At 35.3% G+C, this 24,633-nt stretch overlaps 1 protein-coding gene across 3 annotated transcripts in view; it reads right to left on the bottom strand.

Moving 5' to 3' along the window:
• LOC117324656 (atrial natriuretic peptide-converting enzyme-like) overlaps positions 1–24,633 on the bottom strand; it is a 159,140-nt gene that overhangs the window by 34,791 nt on the left and 99,716 nt on the right. For all 3 annotated transcript variants that reach the window (XM_033880608.1, XM_033880600.1, XM_033880591.1), the window contains exons 3-4: positions 12,220–12,267; positions 3,753–3,883 (exon numbers count right to left, since the gene is read on the bottom strand). In XM_033880608.1, coding sequence (XP_033736499.1) covers positions 3,753–3,883; positions 12,220–12,267 — 179 coding nt within the window. The remainder of the gene's footprint in view (positions 1–3,752; positions 3,884–12,219; positions 12,268–24,633) is intronic.

The following is a 24,633-nucleotide window of genomic DNA, read 5'->3' on the forward strand; positions in this document are numbered from 1 at the left end:
CCATCCCGATGTCGGCTATACCAGGACCCTACTATCCCGATGTCAGCCGGGACCATACCATCCCGATGTAAGCCGGGACCATACCCATCCCGATGTCAGCTATACCGTGACCATACCATCCCGATGTCAGCCGGGACCATATCCATCCCGATGTAAGCCGGGACCATACCCATCCCGATGTCAGCTATACCAGGACCCTACCATCCCGATGTCAGCCGGGACCATACCATCCCGATGTAAGCCGGGACCATACCCATCCCGATGTCAGCTATACCGTGACCATACCATCCCGATGTCAGCCGGGACCATATCCATCCCGATGTAAGCCGGGACCATACCCATCCCGATGTCAGCTATACCAGGACCCTACCATCCCGATGTCAGCCGGGACCATACCATCCCGATGTCAGCCGGGACCATACCTATCCCGATGACAGCTATACCGGGACCATACCATCCCGATGACAGCTATACCGGGACCATACCCATCCCGTTGTCAGCTATACCAGTACCATACCATGCCGATGTAAGCCGGGACCATACCATCCCGATGTCAGCTATACCGTGACCATACCATCCCGATGTCAGATATACCGGGACCATACCATCCCGATGTCATCTATACCGGGACCATACCATCCCGATGTCAGATATACCGGGACCATACCATCCCGATGTCAGCTAAACCGTGACCATACCATCCCGATGTCAGTTATACCGGGACCATACCATCCCGATGTCAGATATACCGGGACCATACCATCCCGATGTCAGCTATACCGGGACCATACCATCCCGATGTCAGCTATACCGGGACCATACCCATCCCGATGTCAGATATACCGGGACCATACCATCCCGATGTCAGTTATACCGGGACCATACCCATCCCGATGTCAGTTATACCGGGACCATACCATCCCGATGTGAGCTATAACGTGACCATACCCATCCCGATGTAAGCTATACCGTGACCATACCATCCCGATGTCAGATATACCGGGACCATACCATCCCGATGTCAGCTATACCGGGACCATACCATCCCGATGTCAGCTATGCCGGGACCATACCCATCCCGATATAAGCTGTATCGGCACTATAACCAACCCTTCTAGTACACATTACTGAAATAAAGCCATATTATTCGCCTCTTTGTATCTCTAATGAAGAGGCAGAAATAGCTGAAGTACCTTTATCTATTAATTATTTCTTGACAAATATTTGCTGATAACTGATATATTTATATCTGTAAGCAAAATAGTCAACGAAGAACTATTAATCAAATCAGCAAACAAAATTATACAAATGTAGCTTTGATGCTGTTTAGACATCGGCCTTAGTTATTTACGGTGTTAGACCTAAAACAATTCAGATTTCCATTAATAACGACAAATTGATAGGATTTCTGTATTTCAGGTTTTTGGTTAAATATCACGAATCTTGTACATTTTTAAGGGCCTTAACGACATTTGTCTGTCCAAATAATCTTGGAGGACTGCAGTTGTATGAGAAATATATCCAAGTCATCCAGTAGGGATCAGTTATCTTCGTATGCATCGGTCCGGGACGGCCCCTCGACCACACTCCCCTCGCACAGTCGCTTTACATATAAATTAACAAGGACTAGGTTTGCTGCACTGGAAATGATTTTGTTAAATCAATCAATAAAACCCCCACCCACTTCAACTATCTATATGTTAATCATGCACGTGGCCTGCTGTAGCTATCTCAGTCTTATTCATCCCCACGTTTTAGACTGTTATTATCTTCAAAGATAACAGGAAAGGGTTTCTGTAAGTGATTCTGAAAGTGGAAAATCTAGTATAAAGATTAGATTACAAGGATTGTACACTGGTATCCTGTATAACATATAGACAATACACTGGTGATCCTGTATAACATATAGACAATACACTGGTGATCCTGTATAACATATAGACAATACACTGGTAATCCTGTATAACATATAGACAATACACTGGTGATCCTGTATAACATATAGACAATATACTGGTATCCTGTATAACATATAGACAATACACTGGTAATCCTGTATAACATATAGACAATATACTGGTGATCCTGTATAACATATAGACAATACACTGGTATCCTGTATAACATACAGACAATACACTGGTGATCCTGTATAACATATAGACAATATACTGGTAATCCTGTATAACATATAGACAATACACTGGTGATCCTGTATAACATATAGACAATATACTGGTGATCCTGTATAACATATAGACAATATACTGGTGATCCTGTGTAACATATAGACAATACACTGGTGATCCTGTGTAACATATAGACAATATACTGGTGATCCTGTGTAACAGATAGACAATACACTGGTGATCCTGTATAACATATAGACAATACACTGGTGATCCTGTATAACATATAGACAATATACTGGTGATCCTGTGTAACATATAGACAATACACTGGTGATCCTGTGTAACATATAGACAATACACTGGTGATCCTGTGTAACATATAGACAATATACTGGTATCCTGTATAACATACAGACAATACACTGGTGATCCTGTATAACATATAGATAATACACTGGTAATCCTGTATAACATATAGACAATACACTGGTATCCTGTATAACATACAGACAATACACTGGTGATCCTGTATAACATATAGACAATACACTGGTAATCCTGTATAACATATAGACAATACACTGGTATCCTGTATAACATATAGACAATACACTGGTGATCCTGTATAACATATAGACAATACACTGGTATCCTGTATAACATATAGACAATATACTGGTGATCCTGTATAACATATAGACAATACACTGGTGATCCTGTATAACATACAGACAATACACTGGTAATCCTGTATAACATATAGACAATACACTGGTATCCTGTATAACATACAGACAATACACTGGTAATCCTGTATAACATATAGACAATACACTGGTGATCCTGTATAACATATAGACAATACACTGGTATCCTGTATAACATACAGACAATACACTGGTAATCCTGTATAACATATAGACAATACATTGGTATCCTGTATAACATATAGACAATACACTGGTATCCTGTATAACATATAGACAATACACTGGTGATCCTGTATAACATATAGACAATACACTGGTGATCCTGTATAACATATAGACAATATACTGGTGATCCTGTATAACATATAGACAATACACTGGTGATCCTGTATAACATATAGACAATACACTGGTGATCCTGTATAACATATAGACAATATACTGGTATCCTGTATAACATATAGACAATACACTGGTGATCCTGTATAACATATAGACAATACACTGGTATCCTGTATAACATATAGACAATACACTGGTGATCCTGTATAACATATAGACAATACACTGGTAATCCTGTATAACATATAGACAATACACTGGTGATCCTGTATAACATACAGACAATACACTGGTGATCCTGTGTAACATATAGACAATACACTGGTAATCCTGTATAACATATAGACAATACACTGGTGATCCTGTATAACATATAGACAATACACTGGTATCCTGTATAACATATAGACAATACACTGGTAATCCTGTATAACATATAGACAATACACTGGTGATCCTGTATAACATATAGACAATACACTGGTGATCCTGTATAACATATAGACAATATACTGGTGATCCTGTATAACATATAGACAATAATAAAATCCTCACATGTCATACTTACTTTATATAAAAAGGCGCCAGAAAACAAAGCATACGCTTCCGAATGTTTGTTACTATAGTCAGGTTTGTATATAGAAAATGGCCCCTCCACTACCCGCAAACTTCCCCTTAACGTCGTGGACAGAAAGAGCACTGAAAGACAAGAGAACAAAATTAGGACCAGACAAATGGGGATATACACACAATGGAAGTGCACAGCGCTGACTTTAAACAGTGCTGACACATCATCACAATACATTGAACAAAAACTTGACCACTTCTGTACATTCGAAACAATATGTACTTTTACACAAAGAAGTACTGTTAACTTGTCGCTTTCAAGTAGTCATAGTAGTATCCTATATATATAAACATTGCTTGTGAAACAATCACTGATTAAAGGTTAACTTTAGCTAACTGGCAAGAGATGCTCTCAACAGCAACACATTATCAATTGGCTGTCCGGTTAAATCAAGTCGGCGTATACACTGAGCATTGATATAATGATTTAATTAATTGATATAATGATTTAATTAATTGCACCTCTCGCAAAAATATTTGCCTGGTCTGAGACAAGATTGAACCTTACATCATTCGTTAAAGACGAAACGCGCTGTCAAAGTGTGCAATTAAATTGTGCCAACTCTTACATCATAAAGAGAGAATTCCCGTTTAAAAACTAACAAGACAAAGTGGTAATATAGAAAATTGTTTTGTTATAATAATACCTTCAAACATCATACACCATCACCGAACAACTTGGTTATGCAGAAAGTGATCGAAACTATAGCGAGAAAATCCGTCCTGGACGGTATTAGGAATAAATGCATAGAAACACGTGAACGACTCACCAAATGATGTTTAAACTCGTTTAGAAATACATTTATGAGTTCGCTGACAGTTAATGCATCATAATTTCTAAATACGTATCGATTTGTTCTCATCCCGAGGTTACATTCTCTAGCGGGGTATTTCTGCTGATCTATGTATTTCTGTGTTCCATGTTGATAGTCCGTGTCTATTACACGACATCATGGCGTTGTCGTCACCTCACGTATCCGCCTAAAATGTATTCTGTAAATTCAATCCACGCGGGCAGTGTTAAAGTACCGTATTGTTCTGTTTGTTGACCACGAGGGCGGTGTCCGTTAAGTATCATCACTGTTTTGTTTAATGACCACAAGGACAGTGTTTGTTAAGTATTCTCACTGTTCTGTTTGATGACCACGAGGGCAATGTCCGTTAAGTATCCTCACTGTTCTGTTTGGTTTCCACGAGGGCAGTGTTCGTTAAGTATCCTCTCTATTTTGTTTGGTGACCACGAGGGCGGTGTTCGTTAAGTGTTTGATGACCACGAGGGCGGTGTTCGTTAAGTGTTTGATGACCACGAGGGCGGTGTTCGTTAAGTGTTTGGTGATCACGAGGGCGGTGTTCGTTAACTGTTTGGTGACCACGAGGGCGGTGTTCGTTAAGTGTTTGATGACCACGAGGGCGGTGTTCGTTAAGTGTTTGATGACCACGAGGGCGGTGTTCGTTAAGTGTTTGGTGATCACGAGGGCGGTGTTCGTTAACTGTTTGGTGACCACGAGGGCGGTGTTCGTTAAGTGTTTGGTGATCACGAGGGCGGTGTTCGTTAAGTGTTTGGTGATCACGAGGGCGGTGTTCGTTAAGTATCCTCACTGTTCTGTTCGGTGATCACGAGGGCAATGTCCGTTAAGTATCCTCACTGTTCTGTTCGGTGACCACGAGGGCAATGTCCGTTAAGTATCCTCACTGTTCTGTTTGGTTTCCACGAGGGCAGTGTTCGTTAAGTATCCTCTCTATTTTGTTTGGTGACCACGAGGGCGGTGTTCGTTAACTGTTTGGTGACCACGAGGGCGGTGTTCGTTAAGTGTTTGATGACCACGAGGGCGGTGTTCGTTAAGTGTTTGATGACCACGAGGGCGGTGTTCGTTAAGTGTTTGGTGATCACGAGGGCGGTGTTCGTTAAGTATCCTCACTGTTCTGTTCGGTGATCACGAGGGCAATGTCCGTTAAGTATCCTCACTGTTCTGTTCGGTGACCACGAGGGCAATGTCCGTTAAGTATCCTCACTGTTCTGTTTGGTGACCACGAGGGCTGTGTTCGTTACGTTTACGATTGCGAGATGGCCTAGTAAAATAATAGGTTCCGATTGAAGCTTGTAGTCGCACTCTAGTAATTGTTTGAATACCATGCGTAATAAGAACTGTGACTTGTACGGTACTCGTTACTATGCCACATAGTTCCCTGATTTAACGTTAATTACACACTTGAACACCCGTATATTTCCTATTGTTTCTGAGGAAATCTTAATTCATATTTTGCGCGAATTTTCATTTTGAAGTTTGTGATTTTTTTCCCAATTCTGTATTGTAACCAGGTGGTATTATTGTATGTAGTGTGTCTCTATGTTGTAAGACGACCAGGAGGACACGGTCAACACTGTGTCCATCGGTTTGGAATGAAGAAATACTGTGTAAGGATAAGAAGACCCATGTTTCTGTACTGTGTAAGGATAAGAAGACCTATGTTTCTGTACTGTGTAAGGATAAGAAGACCTATGTTTCTGTACTGTGTAAGGATAAGAAGACCTGTGTTTCTGTATTGTGTAAGGATAAGAAGACCTGTGTTTCTGTACTGTGTAAGGATAAGAAGTTCTATGTTTCTGTACTGTATAAGGATAAGAAGACCTATGTTTCTGTACTGTGTAAGGATAAGAAGACCTATGTTTTTGTACTGTGTAAGGATAATGTGTTACCTATATATATGTCGATTTTATTGGAAGCATATAACTGGAATTGTCTAACACTAATCACGAACTAGGAGATTATTCGTCCGGAGATAAAACGTGGCCTTTCCGAGTTAGCACATTAAAGCGCATGTTTACCTAGAGCATAATTCAGGAATATGTCCACGCGCCCTATCATTTTCTCGTCACAAGTTAAGAACAACGCCGCGGCAGAGTTTATGTCATTACAAAGATAGCAAATCCAGACCCGTCCGTGACATTTTGTGGTCAGTAGATGTCCGTAATGTAGTTAGTGTCACAGTAAAGTATGCGTTTCCTCGTTTGGCCGACCAATTTTCGACATGTGTCTCTTCCTAAATATAGATTTCCAACATCAAAACCATCCGTGTACAGGACATCATACGGATTTGTTCTTTAGAATGCAAGGATGCTACACCCTTTGAAGAAAGAAAACACGGTACATATCTGAATCTGCATTTATTAAATGAATGGTTTTATGACAGATATATGAAAAATAAATACGATAATAACCTATATTCATAGCTTTCTTGGGCGTTTTTAATTGTGGTGGCCTAACGGGTATACCAACTGACCTTTTTTAATGCCGATGAATAGTAAGGCGCTTCTAGCTGGATAATTTCTTACAGAATGTATTGCATCCAACACTGAACTATGATGCGATGTTTCTGGTTTGTAAGATTTTCTCCCTTCGATTCCAAGTTTTTTTTGTACAAGCATATAGACCAACATGTAAATGTTATAATTATAACAAAAATCGATAAATTCAAATAATAACTTGTTTTAAACAATGAGAACATAAAGGTATGCCAACGAGCATCACGCATGTTCAACTACAAGAACTCTTCAGTGTAGAGTGGAAAGTATTACCTGTAACAATATGACTGCGCCCATGAAGGCGTACATATTCTGTGATAAAGATAGGAAAGACGTCTTACAGGTCTTTATCGTTTTAAAGAAGTATACACTACGGCAATACTTTTGGGATATTAAGAACAGCCCATGTGTAGGAGGACTGAGTGATAATTAAGTTGTGAGCCTCGTGTTGAAGGAGGTACTCAAGGATGTTCTTTTTAAGTCCTACTATTCTCTGACTATATAGGGCCGTGTACCCAAGGACTGGTCTCATTTGGTTAGTTTATATCGACGAGGTAGCACTCTAAAGTAAACAAGACAAGCGGCTTTTGCAAAATGGACAAAATCGGTTAGGGTAAGGGAAAGGGTGAAAGAGTCTGTCATTGCCATGACTGCCAATCTCGGCTTTAAATTGATTGAACATCCGCCTTATTTACCTGATCTCGCTCTATCAGACTTTCATCCGTGAAAACAGTTATTTCAGGTACCCTAACCCTAACATGCAGTGAACAACCAATAAAAGGAGTTCTATAAAAGTGGCATTGAGGCCCTTAAGGTAAACATCGCTGGCAAAAGTGTATAGATACTGAAGGGGATTATGTTGAAAAATAATACAATGTGTCCGGCAAAATTCAAATTCTTCAATATGAGGCTTACAACATATCAATCAGCCATCGTACGAAGCATGTAATTTGTACGACAGTAAGCTAAACAGAGTATCGAAAATGAACAACGGCGTTTTACTTAGGCTGAAATTTCCGATAGCCGACTTTCCCATCACTAAGTCTTGCTTTAATGGATAGTTCTTCATCTTTGTCAGACAAAAGGGTACGTATCAATAATATTCTGCTAAAATGGTTTAAACCCGTTGATGCTATTCTGATACACGTTTTCGAGATCACTCGCTGCCACTGTTGTTGATATAAAGCTTCTTTAAAGCATATAATATATGCTACCTTCAATCTGATTGGCTGAAAGTCCAATGGGAAAATGTGACGGAGTCGATCAAATGGTTTGTTCTCCTTTCTCCCACTTTTTGGTGATCAAAAGAATTATATAAACACTTGAGAACAATGGCAAGCCAATTATAGTCCGTTCTGGGAATGTGCATTATCACATTATCAAGTCATACTACATGTACTCCATAGATCACAATATATCTGTTTATTATAGGCGACTGTCAATGTCTTGGTATTTTTTATTTTACTTTTTTTATTTCTATTTATTTATTTATTCATTTTTGTAATAATGATATTTTCCAGATTTCACTAACCAAGTTCAATTTCAGAGCATAATACATTATACAAAAATTCTGAAGCATGTGGCAATTAATATTAGGAGAAAGAATGATACTAGTACATTACAATACTTGCATATATACAGAAAATACACAGATCATTTATATCATTGTATGTTATATGTGCCTGAAGTGAAAATTCTAAAGTAAAAAGCAAACAGAATATTTAGCACTAGAAATTGGCTGATTAAAAATTAAATGAAACACACAATTATCTAATAGTAATTAGCAATTGATAGTAATTGTTTACATCTATATGAGGAATACTTGGCATATACACTCAGCACTGGACAATGGATAATAGATTATTCATAAAAATTCTAATATGCATATGCAACTAATAAAATAACTGTAGTAATTTTGTCCTGGGGTTCTGTATGTATCCATTGTAGGCGATGTTCTTGTACTGAAGAAATTTCATCTGAATCTGTGTTTGCCTTGTTATTGGTTGACTGGGAATAGTTATAGACATAGCCATCCTGATGTTTGTATACTTACAAATCAGACAGCTCAAACACTTATCTCAATAGTTTAATCCAACAATAATATTTATCAAATGTAGTGACGAAGTATGATGTTAATGAAACCCTTATAGATATTCTTTTATGGGGTGATCAATCGCTAAACACTAAGGAAAATATTCATTTCTGTTCAGAATTTCATTAAAACAGTAAAAGATTTTAATAATGTCCACATCTTGATTAGTTTTAAATCACGACTGAGGCTATATCAAATTTTCCAGAATTTAAAGTATCAAATATGTAATCAACTGAAGTATTTTGTTGAGAAGTTAATTTGTCCATCTCATTATTGTGTGTAAATGTCCATGATTTAACACTGTAATCATATTTTCGGAAAGGAATTGGTATAAGCTTTTAGCTTGTTTTCCAATCCTATATGTATATATGATTTGTAATCAGTTAAGTTAATTATATATAATTAGTATCAAGAAAAATATCAGCGATACTTAGCCATGTTGATAAGGGTTATCGGATAGTAGTAAATGGCATGAATCTGATGTGATTTTGTTTTGCATTTTCATACTATAGATGTATTCTGCAAGTCTAGTTGATGAAAATGGTATATGATATGTACAAATTGATCAAATAGTAACGAAATTAGATGAATTCAAAGTTTGTGTAAAATAGAGGTAAAAACCATGTAATGTGGGATAATACAGGTAAATCCAGGTAATGTGGGAGAACACAGGTAAAATCCAGGTAAGGTATATATGAAGCAGACTATAATGACTGTCACAACCTAACTGGCCCTATGTTATTTTTAAAAAGTGGGAGAAAGGAAAACACACCGATCAAATAGCCTCTAGTGAAACGAGCATTTTTCATTGAGTTGACTACGGCTGGTAAGTGTAGCGTTGCGAAGCGACTCGACAGTGGGTATCCTACAGAAGTCACGCGAAAGTAAGATCAAATAGCCTCCATCAATCGGCATCTCTTACAATCCTGTGTTGAAAGTATGAAGTCGTGATATTGAGAAGTTGTCGGGACAAACACAGGCAAACAGGAGTATGGAATGACGACCTGATTCCTGTATACTCGCCGAACTTCGTTGCGGGGATATAATGACGAACCATTTAATAAATGCTGGCTAAAATCAAAAACAAAAATGTGCCATGATATAAAAGAGTTCTGAGTCGATACAAATTGGCACCAACACGAACCAGTCATCAGAAAGCGACACCAAGTGTCGCGGATGGCTAATACGAATAACATCACATGTTCCAGTAAGTAGTGAAGGAATCCGAACACAGCAGACGACATTGTCTGAAGCGGTATGATGTGACGTACAAGTCGTCAAGCAAGTTTTCTCTCCACAATGAACACTTTTATCATTTATTACAAACTCAAACTGTTTTGAAGCAAGTTATTACATAAGGAGCTAGTACACATAGGGATTCCGTTAATTATGAATATCTGATAAGCTTCCCGAAAGATAACATATGATGGCGTGAATGCTCCAAAGCCTTATGTCACAAAACAGAATCGTCATAGGAGGGTCCACTACTCAACATAGGCAAATTACACCAGGCTATGACTTGTAAATGATTGACATGCAAATTCGATCGTGATAGCCACATTGCCATACAAGTGGCCATCATCACTTTAAGAGGAATTATTGAAGAATTCGAATTGGGCATGTTGATTCCTCGTTTCATCGGATAGGATGGTACATCAGTGTACATGTGCAATAGTTTTTCAGTCAATAAGTCAGATAATTCATACATCGGTCTTTTGTAATTCTATTTTTACTGAGTAAGCTATGCTGCCCTCATTGATTGTTATTGAAATGACTAAAAGGCTTGTGAGTGTTACATGTAGGATTACCCGTGAGTGTTACATGTAGGATTACCCGTGAGTGTTACATGTAGGATTAATCGTGAGTGTTACATGTAGGATTACCCGTGAGTGTTACATGTAGGATTACCCGTGAGTGTTACATGTAGGATTACCCGTGAGTGTTACATGTAGGATTACCCGTGAGTGTTACATGTAGGATTACCGTGAGTGTTACATGTAGGATTACACGTGAGTGTTACATGTAGGATTACCCGTGAGTGTTACATGTAGGATTACCCGTGAGTGTTACATGTAGGATTACCTCTGAGTGTTACATGTAGGATTACCTCTGAATGTTACATGTAGGATTACCCGTGAGTGTTACATGTACGATTACCCGTGAGTGTTACATGTACGATTACCCGTGAGTGTTACATGTACGATTACCCGTGAGTGTTACATGTACGATTACCCGTGAGTGTACCCATGAGTGTTACATGTAGGATTACCCGTGAGTGTTAAAATGACTTAGTGTTATGATAACTCTTGAGCGTTAGAATGACAAGAGAGTACTAGAATTTCCCTTAGTGTTACATGAAGGATTACCTGTGAGCGTTAGGATGACCTGTGTGTTAAGATGACCCGTTAGTGTTAGGATGGACTTTTAGAAGGGATGACCTCTGTGTGTTATGATGGACTATGTGTAGGGATGACCTCTGTGTGTTATGATGGACTATGTGTAGGGATGACCTCTGTGTGTTAGGATGGACTATGTGTAGGGATGACCTCTGTGTATTAGGATGGACTATGTGTAGGGATGGTCTCTGTGTGTTAGGATGGACTATATGTAGGGATGGTCTCTGTGTGTAAGGATGGACTATGTGTGGGGATGACCTCTGTGTGTTAGGATGGACTATGTGTGGGGATGACCTCTGTGTGTTAGGATGGACTATATGTAGGGATGACCTCTGTGTGTTAGGATGGACTTGTATCATTCTGTGTGTGTCAACAAGACATTTTTATCATTCTGTGTGTGTCAACAAGACATTTGTATCATTCTGTCTGTGTCAACAAGACATTTGTATCATTCCGTCTGTGTCAACAAAACCCTAAGCACCAGTCATCGTCAACGGGACTTTTGTCTCATTTTCATATTTGTCAACAAGACATGTTTAAAGCATTATGCGAATGGCCAGGGAATCCATTGATAGGAATCCTGGCGTAAAGGGATCAGGGGGATAACGTCACTCACCAGTAGGCGGTTTGTAAGGTACTTCTTCCTTTTCCCCCGTTCTTGAACCTGGAAATATAATATGTCTGGGTTAAGTCCAATGAAAATAGCTGACACACAGCCTAAGTACAATATGTACTAGGAGCTGAAATATCATTGATTTAAAATCAAAAGTACAGTGATATGTGTTTTATTTTAACAAGAGACAAACTGTTTACATAGTAAAACATATTTAACACATATCTGATAATGTTTACATGCATTGAACGATGTCATCTTCCTGTTTATGTTATTATGTTAACTCATATTAGTATCATATTGTTAACTCACATTGTTTTCCATTAGTATCATATTGTTAACCCACATTGTAACTAATTAGTATCATATTGTTAACTCACATTGTAACTCATTAGTATCATATTGTTAACCCACATTGTAACTCATTAGTATCACATTGTTAACTAACATTGTAACTCATTAGTATCATATTGTTAACCCACATTGTAACTCATTAGTATCATATTGTTAACCCACATTGTAACTCATTAGTATCATATTGTTAACCCACATTGTAACCCATTAGTATCACATTGTTAACCCACATTGTAACTCATTAATATCATAATGTTAACCCACATTGTAACCCAATAGTATCACATTGTTAACCCACATTGTAACTCATTAGTATCACATTGTTAACTAACATTGTAACTCATTAGTATCATATTGTTAACTCACAATGTAACTCATTAGTATCATATTGTTAACCCACATTGTAACTCATTAGTATCATAATGTTTACTCACATTGTAAACCATTAGTATCATATTGTTAACTCATATTGTAACCCATTAGTATCATATTGTTAACTCATATTGTAACCCATTAGTATCATATTGTTAACCCACATTGTAACTTATTAGTATCATATTGTTAACTCATATTGTAACTCATAAGTATCATAATGTTAACTCACATTGTAACTCATTAGTATCACATTGTTAACTCACAATGTAACTCATTAGTATCACATTGTTAACTCACAATGTAACTCATTAGTATCACATTGTTAACTCACATTGTAACTCATTAGTATCATATTGTTAACTCACATTGTAACTCATTAGTATCACATTGTTAACTCACATTGTAACTCATTAGTATCACATTGTTAACCCACATTGTAACTCATTAATATCATAATGTTAACCCACATTGTAACCCAATAGTATCACATTGTTAACTCATATTGTAACTCATTGATATCATATTGTTAACTCACATTGTAACTCATTAGAATCATATTGTTAACTCACATTGTAACTCATTAGTATCATATTGTTAACCCACATTGTAACCCATTAGTATCACATTGTTAACCCACATTGTAACCCATTAGTATCACATTGTAACTCACTAACATTGTAACTCATTAGTATCATATTATTAACTCACAATGTAACTCATTAGTATCACATTGTTAACTCACATTGTAACCCAATAGTATCACATTGTTAACTCACATTGTAACTCATTAGTATCACATTGTTAACTCACATTGTAACTCATTAGTATCACATTGTTAACTCACATTGTAACTCATTAGTATCACATTGTTAACCCACATTGTAACCCATTAGTATCATATTGTTAACCCACATTGTAACTCATTAGTATCACATTGTTAACCCACTTTGTAACTTATTAGTATCATCTTGTTAACCCACATTGTAACTCATTAGTATCATATTGTTAACCCACATTGTAACTCATTAGTATCATATTGTTAACTCACATTGTAACTCATTAGTATCATATTGTTAACCCACAATGTAACTCATTAGTATCATAATGTTAACCCACATTGTAACCCATTAGTATCATATTGTTAACCCACATTGTAACCCGTTAGTATCATATTGTTAACCCACATTGTAACCCATTAGTATCATATTGTTAACCCACATTGTAACCCGTTAGTATCATATTGTTAACCCACATTGTAACTCACTCACATTGTAACCCATTAGTATCATATTGTTAACCCACATTGTAACTCATTAGTATCATATTGTTAACCCACATTGTAACTCATTAGTATCATATTGTTAACCCACATTGTAACTCATTAGTATCATATTGTTAACTCACATTGTAACTCATTAGTATCACATTGTTAACCCACATTGTAACTCATTAGTATCATATTGTTAACTCACATTGTAACTCATTAGTATCATATTGTTAACTCACATTGTAACTCATTAGTATCATATTGTTAACCCACATTGTAACTCATTAGTATCACATTGTTAACCCACATTGTAACTCATTAGTATCATATTGTTCACTCACATTGTAACCCATTAGTATCATATTGTTAACCCACATTGTAACTCATTAGTATCATATTGTTAACCTACATTGTAACCCAATAGTATCATAATGTTAACTCACAATGTAACTCATTAGTATCATATTGTTAACCCACATTGTAACTCATTAGTATCACATTGTTAACCCACATTGTAACTTATTAGTATCATCTTGTTAACCCACATTGTAACTCATTAGTATCATATTGTTAACCCACATTGTAACTCATTAGTATCATATTGTTAACCCACATTGTAACTCATTAGTATCATATTGTTAACTCACATTGTAAACCATTAGTATCATATTGTTAACTCATATTGTAACTCATTAATATCATAATGTTAACTCACAATGTAACTCATTAGTATCATAATGTTAACCAACATTGTAACCCATTAGTATCATAATGTTAACTCACATTGTAAACCATTAGTATCATATTGTTAACTCATATTGTAACCCATTAATATCATATTGTTAACCCACATTGTAACTCATTAGTATCATATTGTTAACCCACATTGTAACCCATTAGTATCACATTGTTAACCCACATTGTAACTTATTAGTATCATCTTGTTAACCCACATTGTAACTCATTAGTATCATATTGTTAACCCACATTGTAACTCATTAGTATCATATTGTTAACCCACATTGTAACTCATTAGTATCATATTGTTAACCCACATTGTAACTTATTAGTATCATATTGTTAACTCATATTGTAACTCATAAGTATCATAATGTTAACTCACATTGTAACTCATTAGTATCACATTGTTAACTCACAATGTAACTCATTAGTATCACATTGTTAACTCACAATGTAACTCATTAGTATCACATTGTTAACTCACATTGTAACTCATTAGTATCATATTGTTAACTCACATTGTAACTCATTAGTATCACATTGTTAACTCACATTGTAACTCATTAGTATCACATTGTTAACCCACATTGTAACTCATTAATATCATAATGTTAACCCACATTGTAACCCAATAGTATCACATTGTTAACTCATATTGTAACTCATTGATATCATATTGTTAACTCACATTGTAACTCATTAGAATCATATTGTTAACTCACATTGTAACTCATTAGTATCATATTGTTAACCCACATTGTAACCCATTAGTATCACATTGTTAACCCACATTGTAACCCATTAGTATCACATTGTAACTCACTAACATTGTAACTCATTAGTATCATATTATTAACTCACAATGTAACTCATTAGTATCACATTGTTAACTCACATTGTAACCCAATAGTATCACATTGTTAACTCACATTGTAACTCATTAGTATCACATTGTTAACTCACATTGTAACTCATTAGTATCACATTGTTAACTCACATTGTAACTCATTAGTATCACATTGTTAACCCACATTGTAACCCATTAGTATCATATTGTTAACCCACATTGTAACTCATTAGTATCACATTGTTAACCCACTTTGTAACTTATTAGTATCATCTTGTTAACCCACATTGTAACTCATTAGTATCATATTGTTAACCCACATTGTAACTCATTAGTATCATATTGTTAACTCACATTGTAACTCATTAGTATCATATTGTTAACCCACAATGTAACTCATTAGTATCATAATGTTAACCCACATTGTAACCCATTAGTATCATATTGTTAACCCACATTGTAACCCGTTAGTATCATATTGTTAACCCACATTGTAACCCATTAGTATCATATTGTTAACCCACATTGTAACCCGTTAGTATCATATTGTTAACCCACATTGTAACTCACTCACATTGTAACCCATTAGTATCATATTGTTAACCCACATTGTAACTCATTAGTATCATATTGTTAACCCACATTGTAACTCATTAGTATCATATTGTTAACCCACATTGTAACTCATTAGTATCATATTGTTAACTCACATTGTAACTCATTAGTATCACATTGTTTACCCACATTGTAACTCATTAGTATCATATTGTTAACTCACATTGTAACTCATTAGTATCATATTGTTAACTCACATTGTAACTCATTAGTATCATATTGTTAACCCACATTGTAACTCATTAGTATCACATTGTTAACCCACATTGTAACTCATTAGTATCATATTGTTCACTCACATTGTAACCCATTAGTATCATATTGTTAACCCACATTGTAACTCATTAGTATCATATTGTTAACCTACATTGTAACCCAATAGTATCATAATGTTAACTCACAATGTAACTCATTAGTATCATATTGTTAACCCACATTGTAACTCATTAGTATCACATTGTTAACCCACATTGTAACTTATTAGTATCATCTTGTTAACCCACATTGTAACTCATTAGTATCATATTGTTAACTCACATTGTAACTCATTAGTATCATATTGTTAACCCACAATGTAACTCATTAGTATCATAATGTTAACCCACATTGTAACCCATTAGTATCATATTGTTAACCCACATTGTAACCCGTTAGTATCATATTGTTAACCCACATTGTAACCCATTAGTATCATATTGTTAACCCACATTGTAACCCGTTAGTATCATATTGTTAACCCACATTGTAACTCACTCACATTGTAACCCATTAGTATCATATTGTTAACCCACATTGTAACTCATTAGTATCATATTGTTAACCCACATTGTAACTCATTAGTATCATATTGTTAACCCACATTGTAACTCATTAGTATCATATTGTTAACTCACATTGTAACTCATTAGTATCACATTGTTTACCCACATTGTAACTCATTAGTATCATATTGTTAACTCACATTGTAACTCATTAGTATCATATTGTTAACTCACATTGTAACTCATTAGTATCATATTGTTAACCCACATTGTAACTCATTAGTATCACATTGTTAACCCACATTGTAACTCATTAGTATCATATTGTTCACTCACATTGTAACCCATTAGTATCATATTGTTAACCCACATTGTAACTCATTAGTATCATATTGTTAACCTACATTGTAACCCAATAGTATCATAATGTTAACTCACAATGTAACTCATTAGTATCATATTGTTAACCCACATTGTAACTCATTAGTATCACATTGTTAACCCACATTGTAACTTATTAGTATCATCTTGTTAACCCACATTGTAACTCATTAGTATCATATTGTTAACCCACATTGTAACTCATTAGTATCATATTGTTAACCCACATTGTAACTCATTAGTATCATATTGTTAACTCACATTGTAAACCATTAGTATCATATTGTTAACTCATATTGTAACTCATTAATATCATAATGTTAACTCACAATGTAACTCATTAGTATCATAATGTTAACCAACATTGTAACCCATTAGTATCATAATGTTAACTCACATTGTAAACCATTAGTATCATATTGTTAACTCATATTGTAACCCATTAATATCATATTGTTAACCCACATTGTAACTCATTAGTATCATATTGTTAACCCACATTGTAACCCATTAGTATCACATTGTTAACCCACATTGTAACTTATTAGTATCATCTTGTTAACCCACATTGTAACTCATTAGTATCATATTGTTAACCCACATTGTAACTCATTAGTATCATATTGTTAACCCACATTGTAACTCATTAGTATCATATTGTTAACCCACATTGTAACTTATTAGTATCATATTGTTAACTCATATTGTAACTCATAAGTATCATAATGTTAACTCACATTGTAACTCATTAGTATCACATTGTTAACTCACAATGTAACTCATTAGTATCACATTGTTAACTCACAATGTAACTCATTAGTATCACATTGTTAACTCACATTGTAACTCATTAGTATCATATTGTTAACTCACATTGTAACTCATTAGTATCACATTGTTAACTCACATTGTAACTCATTAGTATCACATTGTTAACCCACATTGTAACTCATTAATATCATAATGTTAACCCACATTGTAACCCAATAGTATCACATTGTTAACTCATATTGTAACTCATTGATATCATATTGTTAACTCACATTGTAACTCATTAGAATCATATTGTTAACTCACATTGTAACTCATTAGTATCATATTGTTAACCCACATTGTAACCCATTAGTATCACATTGTTAACCCACATTGTAACCCATTAGTATCACATTGTAACTCACTAACATTGTAACTCATTAGTATCATATTATTAACTCACAATGTAACTCATTAGTATCACATTGTTAACTCACATTGTAACCCAATAGTATCACATTGTTAACTCACATTGTAACTCATTAGTATCACATTGTTAACTCACATTGTAACTCATTAGTATCACATTGTTAACTCACATTGTAACTCATTAGTATCACATTGTTAACCCACATTGTAACCCATTAGTATCATATTGTTAACCCACATTGTAACTCATTAGTATCACATTGTTAACCCACTTTGTAACTTATTAGTATCATCTTGTTAACCCACATTGTAACTCATTAGTATCATATTGTTAACCCACATTGTAACTCATTAGTATCATATTGTTAACTCACATTGTAACTCATTAGTATCATATTGTTAACCCACAATGTAACTCATTAGTATCATAATGTTAACCCACATTGTAACCCATTAGTATCATATTGTTAACCCACATTGTAACCCGTTAGTATCATATTGTTAACCCACATTGTAACCCATTAGTATCATATTGTTAACCCACATTGTAACCCGTTAGTATCATATTGTTAACCCACATTGTAACTCACTCACATTGTAACCCATTAGTATCATATTGTTAACCCACATTGTAACTCATTAGTATCATATTGTTAACCCACATTGTAACTCATTAGTATCATATTGTTAACCCACATTGTAACTCATTAGTATCATATTGTTAACTCACATTGTAACTCATTAGTATCACATTGTTTACCCACATTGTAACTCATTAGTATCATATTGTTAACTCACATTGTAACTCATTAGTATCATATTGTTAACTCACATTGTAACTCATTAGTATCATATTGTTAACCCACATTGTAACTCATTAGTATCACATTGTTAACCCACATTGTAACTCATTAGTATCATATTGTTCACTCACATTGTAACCCATTAGTATCATATTGTTAACCCACATTGTAACTCATTAGTATCATATTGTTAACCTACATTGTAACCCAATAGTATCATAATGTTAACTCACAATGTAACTCATTAGTATCATATTGTTAACCCACATTGTAACTCATTAGTATCACATTGTTAACCCACATTGTAACTTATTAGTATCATCTTGTTAACCCACATTGTAACTCATTAGTATCATATTGTTAACCCACATTGTAACTCATTAGTATCATATTGTTAACCCGCATTGTAACTCATTAGTATCATATTGTTAACTCACATTGTAAACCATTAGTATCATATTGTTAACTCATATTGTAACTCATTAATATCATAATGTTAACTCACAATGTAACTCATTAGTATCATAATGTTAACCAACATTGTAACCCATTAGTATCATAATGTTAACTCACATTGTAAACCATTAGTATCATATTGTTAACTCATATTGTAACCCATTAATATCATATTGTTAACCCACATTGTAACTCATTAGTATCATATTGTTAACCCACATTGTAACCCATTAGTATCATATTGTTAACCCACATTGTAACTCATTAGTATCACATTGTTAACCAACATTGTAACTCATTAGTATCATATTGTTAACTCACAATGTAACTCATTAGTATCATATTGTTAACCCACATTGTAACTCATTAGTATCATAATGTTAACTCACATTGTAACTCATTAGTATCATATTGTTAACTCACAATGTAACTCATTAGTATCATATTGTTAACTCATATTGTAACCCATTAGTATCATATTGTTAACCCACATTGTAACTCATTAGTATCATAATGTTAACTCACATTGTAACTCATTAGTATCATATTGTTAACTCACAATGTAACTCATAAGTATCATATTGTTAACTCATATTGTAACTCATTAGTATCATAATGTTAACTCACATTGTAACTCATTAGTATCACATTGTTAACCCATTAATTTTACACTGTTTAATCACATGGTGGCCCATTAATTGTACATGGTTTAATGACATGGTGACCCATTAATTGTACATGGTTTAATGACATGGTGACCCATTAATTGTACATGGTTTAATGACATGGTGACCCATTAATTGTACATGGTTTAATGACATGGTGACCCATTCATGTTACATTGTTTAATGACATGGTGGCCCATTAATTGTACATGGTTTAATGACATGGTGGCCCATTAATTGTACATGGTTTAATCACATGGTGGCCCATTAATTGTACATGGTTCAATGACATGGTGACACATTAATTTTACATTGTTTAATCACATGGTGGCCCATTAATTGTACATGGTTTAATGACATGATGACCCATTAATTTTACATTGTTTAATCACATGGTGGCCCATTAATTGTACATGGTTTAATGACATGGTGACCCATTAATTTTACATTGTTTAATCACATGGTGGCCCATTAATTGTACATGGTTTAATCACATAGTGGCCCATTAATTGTACACGTACATGGGTTTAATGACATGGTGACTCATTAATTTTACATTGTTTAATCACATGGTGACCCATTAATTTTACATTGTTTAATCACACGGTGATTTTATTTTGTTTCTTCCTATTGTCATTGATGTTTCATTACTAATTCCTGTTATGACCTAGCTATTCCATCATGTTTCCTCTATGTTAACCCATTGATTTCATATTGTTAACTGTTACATTGTTTATGAATTAAAGTGTTAAATGATAACCTTGTATATAATTTTGACGAATCAAGTGTGTTCTACTAGCACCAGCGTTATGTAAATCTCAAGGCCTTCCATGTCCTGTTTCACAACCATTAAAAGAGTTAACGGGCTTCGTGACATGACGCTGTGATTTACAAAAGGTTTCGAGAACAAGAAAGAATCATTCTTAAAATTACAGTGACATATTTGTTGTCCCATTAAGGAATACAAATTAAATCTTTAAACCCTCCAGATCTCTAGATTTCGGCTGTATATAGCTTTTTACTGTACGTTTTCGGTATGTTAAGAACCTGTTTAGTGGAACCGCCACCAGGTTATGGCTGTTCCATGTGATTAGTTGGATATTAAACCCCGACGTTTATCGCCTTGACGTATTCGCATTTTATTACAACGCGGCCCAAATAATAACAGGTTTAGGATGTTCCATCGTCACAGACCCAACCGTGTGTAATAATCAGTACGGATATCATAGCTTATGCAGACGGATGCAATCTTATTTCAATTTCATCTGTGAGAATATTAAACAGCGAGTGAAGGATATGTAATGAGGGCCTGTATCAAGAGAGGATTACATACATATTATCACGTGATCACACGCGTTACTATATAGAGATGATTATATACATATTATCACGTGATCACACGTGTTACTAGTACGGAGTGGATTACATACATATTATCACGTGATCACACGCGTTACTATATAGAGATGATTACATACATATTATCACGTGATCACACGTGTTACTATATAGAGAGGATTACATACATATTATCACGTGACCACACACTATACTGTAGAGTGTTGATTACATACATTTTATCACGTGATCACAAGCTATACTGTATAGGGTGGATTACATACATATTATCACGTGATCACAGGCGTTACTGTATGGAGTGGATTACATATATAAATATATATATATATATATATATAGACACAACAACTGACTTCAACAGAACACTGCACAGCACCAAACCTTAACCAATTAATTACCTGAATCGCAAGTAAAACAAACCTCCGCGCTTATTCTATTTAAGGGATTTTGAGACCGAAGGTATAATCTAATGCGTGGACTAGATGATAACGAGCTTACTTTAATTGACGTTAGACTGTCTTTAAATAACAACAAACATGTTTCACCGTGTTAATCAGAAATCAGTACCCAGGATCAAAACGTCCACTGCAGATTCAGCCTCGCCTGTCGCTAACCTATATTTTGACTCATGTGCAGGTAGTTGAAGTTACTAATATATAGCAGCAGGGACAGCTTACCACTAAGTCTGATAATAAACATGAATGTTTCTATACCCAGCAGCTTACCACTAAGTCTGATAATAAACATGAATGTTTCTATACCCAGCAGTTTACCACTAAGTTTTATGATAATCGTGAATGTTTCTATACCAGTAGAGACAGCTTACCACTAATTATAAGGCCATCATTAAAAATTGTTTGTTTGTGGTTACCCGACCCACAATGTTTTCACTGGGTAGGTAGGTAGTTTTTTTTTTTTTTTTAATACATGATCTTGTATTGTTATATCACTTCAGTTTAACAAGAAAAAGAACTTTCAAAATAGTTAATTATGCAACAACAATACAACTCTTAATTGTTTAAAAAGAAATAAAAAGGACAATTTGAAATCATTTAAAACAGCACTCCCAATGAACATTTTATATGTTTTCAATGTCACATATTTTTGTACAGCACGTCCACCATGACTGAATTAATATTTTAATATTTTACAAAATTTAAATGTTTTTTTTTTCAATATGTTACAAGTTACAATATGGGATAAAAACTTGTATAAAAATGTTTTTGTTATTTCTAGTTTGAATATATGTTGTCAATTGTATCTTCAGCATTTTAATCAATAGCCCGAGTTTTCTCAGGCCCTGTCACCATGTCTGGTGTAGGGCCAGAGCGCACTACTATATGCAAACGTGGAATTATCCGACACCGTTTGGTGTCGCTAAGAATTTGGTGCAAAACATCGTGTGTGAGATAATACCTTCCTTACATATATGGATACATGAGATATTTATTTACCCCAGAACATCCATTTAGTCCCATCTAGGTGTTTTATTCCGTCCGTATAGACCCTCGCTTTACGCTAGTAAAAATTTCATACTTGACTCGACGCCATATTGCTAACTATGTTACTACAACATCTTGATGTAGAGACAACTACGTATTACAACACCTTGTTGTAGAGACAACTACGTATTACAACACCTTGTTGTAGGGACAACTACGTACAACACCTTGTTGTAGAGACAACTACGTATTACAACACCTTGTTGTAGGGACAACTACGTACAATACCTTGTTGTAGGGACAACTACGTACAACACCTTGTTGTAGGGACAACTACGTACAATACCTTGTTGTAGGGACAACTACGTACAACACCTTGTTGTAGGGACAACTACGTACAACATCTTGTTGTAGGGACAACTACGTACAATACCTTGTTGTAGGGACAACTACGTACAACATCTTGTTGTAGGGACAACTACGTACAATACCTTGTTGTAGGGACAACTACGTACAATACCTTGTTGTAGGGACAACTACGTATTACAACACCTTGTTGTAGGGACAACTACGTACAACACCTTGTTGTAGAGACAACTACGTATTACAACACCTTGTTGTAGGGACAACTACGTACAATACCTTGTTGTAGGGACAACTACGTACAACACCTTGTTGTAGGGACAACTACGTACAATACCTTGTTGTAGGGACAACTACGTACAACACCTTGTTGTAGGGACAACTACGTACTACAACACCTTGTTGTAGGGACAACTACGTACAATACCTTGTTGTAGGGACAACTACGTACAACACCTTGTTGTAGGGACAACTACGTACAACACCTTGTTGTAGGGACAACTACGTACAACACCTTGTTGTAGGGACAACTACGTACAATACCTTGTTGTAGGGACAACTACGTACAACACCTTGTTGTAGAGGACAACTACGTTACAACTACCTTGGTTGTAGAGACAACTACGTTACAACACCTTGTTGTAGAGACAACTACGTATTACAATCACCTTGTTGTAGAGACAAACTACGTTACACACCTTGTTGTAGAGGACAACTACGTATACAACCCTTGTTGTAGGGACAACTACGTACACACCTTGTAGGACCAAACTACGACAATACCTTGTTTGTATGAACAACTACAG

The sequence above is a fragment of the Pecten maximus genome, chromosome 1 (assembly GCF_902652985.1).
Source record: "Pecten maximus chromosome 1, xPecMax1.1, whole genome shotgun sequence".
In the NCBI taxonomy this organism is placed as follows: domain Eukaryota; kingdom Metazoa; phylum Mollusca; class Bivalvia; order Pectinida; family Pectinidae; genus Pecten; species Pecten maximus.